We start from the raw sequence: 4,911 nt of genomic DNA on the forward strand, positions 1-4,911 counted from the left end.
CCCACCACAGTTTTGATGATCGGGGGGCCCATGCCAGCCAATACAGGCTGCCTGCCATCATAAAACCTGTCAGGAAGAGGAGACAGATAAACAACCCCAGATAACTGAAGTGCAGGGCTTGGTTGGTTAATGCCCACAAAACATGTTTGACAAGTGCTCCTCTATCACCAGCCTTGCTGTTCTGAAGATGCCTAAGTGCAGAAATAGAGAAATTAGAGATGGAAAAGGACTCCAGGCCTTCTCCCATCTGATTTGGTAAATTATAAAGGGGGTTAAACACCTTCCAAATCTCTGGGACATGAGCAGGGCTCAGTTGCTCAAAGGACCACACACTAAATGAAGCAACTGTCTTCACTTTCTCCCCTGACTCTCTGTGTTTTTCCAGGCTCTTAAACACATTACAATATTAGAAGGAAGCTTGTTCAACCCCTTTCAGGCTCTTGAGTTGGGTGCCTGGAGACATGGGCTGACAGCACTGAAATATCCTTGGAGATGAAACTCGATCCTTGGTTCTGACTTTTTAAGCTGCCAGTTCTGAACACTTTCCTGGAACAGGTGTAGATGAAGCAGATTTAAGCCCTCTCCCTATTTATGTAAAGGTAACTTTTCCAGATTTCATTTTTTAAAGTTGCTGGACACATGATAGAGGATATGCAGGTCTGTAGCCCAAGTTACAGCAGCAATGACAAAAGCCATGGGAACTGTCCAGAGCAGAGCAATGGTAGCTGCACCAGCTCCCACCACAGCAGGTAGGACCAGCAGCACAAGGAAGTCAGCAGAGTTCAGATCATCTTCTTCCCTCAGTATTGGGAGTCACTCACATTACTTTGCTGTTGGTAAACCAGAGGAACCTGACATCCCAGTTCTAGTTTCTCCCTTAAGTAAACAGTAGTTTTGCTTGTCATTTTGTTAGGAGCAGGTGAAGAGGCTTTTGTTATCAGCTTTAAAACAGCTTTCAGAGTATAGGTCAAAGCAATTTCCATGTAGCGTGGGAGTGGCACAGCCCAGCAGCCACCAAGCTGTGATGGAAAGCCACCACAGATGTCCTGTCATTGCTCTACTTATCCTGCTGGGACTGTCAGGGCTGCAGGTTCAGAAAATTGAGCTTTTCTAATTATTTTTTCCCCCCTTTGGATGGATTCTGATTTTACCTTAAGCAGATACTACCATTTCATACTTACCCCCAGACTTTCCCATATTTCTGGAAACATGCATTGTCAAACTCCAGGAAACCCTGTGGAAGGTAATTTTAAAATTATCTCAGGGAGGATGCAGCAGAGGGGATGATGCTGGAGATTGTGGGTCGGGAGGGATGTCTGTGAACTGCCTGCCTAGTTCTCATCTCTAGAAACATCATGAAGGACAACAGAAATGTGTATCATGCTTGTGAATGAGCTGTTTGCTCATTCAGTTAGCTACCCACGAGTGCTTGTTTGGAGATGCTGTGAGCGCAGGGCCCTGAGGTGGGAGTAACTGAACCCTTAGCCCATGTACTGGCCTTTGCACACTCTGTGTGTTGGAGCAGAGCTTGGCATGTAGAGATAACTTATCATCCCCGTGTATCTGTTCAGCTGCAGCTGCCCGAGCAAAGGCAGATAGTTCTGGAGCCAGGAAGGCTTCAATAACTTACTTTGCGATATTCCAGGCATGTCCCAAAGAATGGCAGAGGTCTTGGCCCAGGAATACCCAGTTTCTTGAACAAACCAAATGGCCAGGTTCCATACCTGTGGGACAGAAAAGACTAGTGCTACATCACTGTGACAGCCCGTGCTCCTAAACTCAGGGACTGCAGCAACGTCCTTTTGGCTCTAAGGGGGAGTTTGGTCTGGGAGGTGAAAAAATTGGCCCAAAAGAAAATTACCCTATAAAAACTGTTGAATAATTATGGGTAGGCTTGCTGCTGCCACAGAGAGGTTCAGAGAGATGGCTTTGCTGGCAAAGCAGCTGTCTTCTAAAGACACAGGTCCTTTGGTGGAGACAGGACCTTAAAGCCTTTAGCAAAAGTCAAAAGAGGAGCTCGTTGCCAACCAAAGGAGAGGCAGGAGAGGGAGCTGGAAGAAGGAAAACCAAGCTTGCATGTTTTTATTGAAGAGAAATCAAAGTATTGCCAGCAGTGATGTCCCAAACAGGGCTTTTGTCAAGCTGTGCTTTAATTTAAGGTATTGTTCTCCCTCCCCTTGGCCTGGTGTTAGCTCGATGGTGCGTCAGGAAGTCTTGTCTTTATGGTTTTCTCTTTGGACTTTATTGACAGCTTTGCAGATTTCTTCTCTCCAAAGCACCCTTTTTGGCAACTGTAAAGTTATTACTTCTACCTTGAGGGCCTTTTGTTTCTCAACAAGGGCCTGAGCTGCAGCCCTTTGAAGCTTGTCTTTGGCTGTGTTGAAAGAGCTCCTCAAAATATTTGTTTTTACTTGGTAGCTGCAGCTTCCTAGTTGAAAGGTTCATTCCAGAAGGGATGTAAAACTGTTAAGGTTTGGCAGAGGGATGTTATCAGAGATCCTCTTTGGGCCACGTAATAGTGGTGTCTTAGCCAGCATCTTGGGGATGCTTTCCTGAAAAGCTGAGACTTAAGGGATTTCCCTTGCAATTAGTAATATTTTCTTAATCTGGGGAACCCCAAATAGGATCAGTTTCCCCAGAACAGGTTCTGCCAGAGCACAGAAACCCTCATCATGTGGTCCAAACAGAGCAGGCAAAAACCAGGGAATGGGTGCTTCCAGGTATGGAAGGTTTCCCAGAGCTCAGTTTGCCAATGTTTAACATTTTTGTCAAAGGTTAACTCAATACAAGGTATAAAATGATTGTGAATTCTCATTTGTAACATTTATGGGCAGGCAAGGCTGCAGGAGGGCTGGGAAACGCCAGGCTGGGCTGGTTACAAATCCCAGAAACACTATAGGAACGTAGGCTGGGCTTAATCCATTTGAAACATGGCCAGGAAAACACCATCTAATGCTTTTATGACTAAAACGTGACACAGTTTTCTGCAGGCTGAGAAGGACCATTCAGTGTAAAGCCAGAGAATAATAATTACTTCTCACCATGGAAGTGAACCAGAAATGCCTGATACTCCTTCATGTGTGAACTGGAACAATGTTGCCCCAGTTGAACAAGGAGCATCTGAACACCATCCCTGTGCTAATGGACAGTGGAATTTCTGGTTTAGCTCAGGTATCAGCGCACAAAGATCTGTGCTAATGGGCAGTAAAATTTATATTTTAGTTCAGGTATCAGAGCATGAAGATCTGAGATTTGTCCCTTTTACCACAACAAAATTGCAAGTGGCCACAGAAGGAGGGAGCCTGGGAACCAGCAACCTTGGGTAGCCCCAGAGTTACTGAAACATGAAGGTCTAGGTCAATAATGAGGGTGGGGTTTGGGGTTGTTTGGTTTGGTGGTAGTTTTTTTTAAGAACCTGCCCCAAACAGGTTTTTGAGTGATCCCAGTAAAAGGAAAGAGTTCAAAAAAAACCAAACAAACAAACAACCAGGGCTAGAAGTTTCAGAGCTCACTGAACCACTGTGGCTGGAGCTTTGCCAGGGCAGACAAATGGATTGTGCTTGTGTGCATCACATTAATCATTAAGGTTTATGGCCAGCAACATGCTGTCTGTGCCTAAGGGCTTGTCAATACTACAAGGTTTGTCAGCCCAGCCTTGTTGGCAGGGGCTGCCAGCAGAGATGCTGTATGTCCCAGTAGAGGGGGGTTTGCAGCCAGCCCTGCTACACTGCAGTGCCCAACAGCATCAGCAAAGTGGCCAAAAGCATTTTCTCACTAGCAGAGCTCCTCTGAAGCAGCAGGGTACACTTCTGCCTGGAAATCCAGGAGCAGAGCAGTGACCTTGCCTTGGGCTTAATTTCTTCCCCAGTAAGGGTGGACTGGGGGAACAGGCATGAGATGCTGCTGTCCCTGCAGGAGTGTGGCAAATCTTCCTGCACAGCACCCCTCCCAGTGCCCGTGCATGGAGTGTCTTCCTTGGGCACCATGGGAGGTGTCAGGAAGAGCAAGAACTGACCCTATGAATCCTCTCTTTCTGGTGCCTTTGTGCCATGCTCCACCTCTGCATGTCATGCAGTAGGGTCACCTCCTGCTTGCTTCCCTCCACAGAGAAACCTCAGCCAAGGAGGCACAGCATTCCTTAGGCTGTACTTCTGTGGAAAACAACCTCTAAGGGATCAGGATCCTCACTGAAACCAGCACCCTGCTGGTAGCAAATGCCTGGCACTGTTATTAGTCCATTATTGCTTTGATGCTTAGCAGCAAGATGACAAACAGTTCAGGAAAATACTCCAAACCCTGGGGCAAGATCATGCATCTGTCCAGTCTTTAGATTCCTCTGCTATTGTCCAGAGCCTCATTAAAGGCTGTAAATCTGGAAGTCACACCTACCTGTTGGCTCTTTGGCAGACTAGCTGTGTGAAAAAGAACAACAGCAAGAACAGGGAAGTGCCATGAATGAAGAATCAATAAAGAATATTTTACTCACGTTAACAGAAGGGCTACAAAAATAAGCAAAAGGGCCCAGGTCTCCGTGGAGAAGTAGGGAAGAAGGTTCATTTTGGTTCTTCTCTGGTTGGCTTTGAGTTCTGTCCTGATGTATTTGTCCCAGGTCAGTGGGAAATAGGCGTGTTTCACAGTGTGCAATCTTTTGTGTCCAATCATTGGATTTTAGGGGCTGTCCTATTGTGAAGGAGGAGGAGTGGAAGGCAAAGGTAGTAAAACATGCTAATCTGAAAAGCACAGATTGGTGCCTGGCTGAACTGTCTATGGGTCAAATCATTTAATACATAAGTTGCCTGGCATTTCAGCTAGTTTCTCTGCCACAATAATAAGTAATAACTGAGTTCTTATTGAGCTATGCTCTTGGGCTCTTACACCAAAATAAATAAAACCGAGTTACAATGAAAAGGT

The 4,911-nt window shown here is 45.9% G+C and overlaps 1 protein-coding gene across 1 annotated transcript in view; it reads right to left on the minus strand.

Annotated features, from left to right (window-relative positions):
• The window catches only part of LOC104385249 (cytochrome P450 3A9-like), a 10,909-nt gene extending 6,352 nt beyond the window's left edge, over positions 1-4,557 (minus strand). Inside the window, exons 1-4 of the mRNA XM_009993683.1 lie at positions 4,487-4,557; positions 1,631-1,724; positions 1,182-1,234; positions 1-66 (exon numbers count right to left, since the gene is read on the minus strand). The exon at positions 1-66 is cut by the window's left edge and continues 31 nt beyond it. Of these exons, the coding sequence (XP_009991985.1) occupies positions 1-66; positions 1,182-1,234; positions 1,631-1,724; positions 4,487-4,557 (284 nt within the window). The remainder of the gene's footprint in view (positions 67-1,181; positions 1,235-1,630; positions 1,725-4,486) is intronic.
• Between the last annotated feature and the right edge of the window lie 354 nt (positions 4,558-4,911).

The sequence above is a fragment of the Chaetura pelagica genome, unplaced genomic scaffold, assembly GCF_000747805.2.
Source record: "Chaetura pelagica isolate M959 unplaced genomic scaffold, ChaPel_1.0 scaffold213, whole genome shotgun sequence".
Taxonomy (NCBI): Eukaryota; Metazoa; Chordata; class Aves; order Apodiformes; family Apodidae; genus Chaetura; species Chaetura pelagica.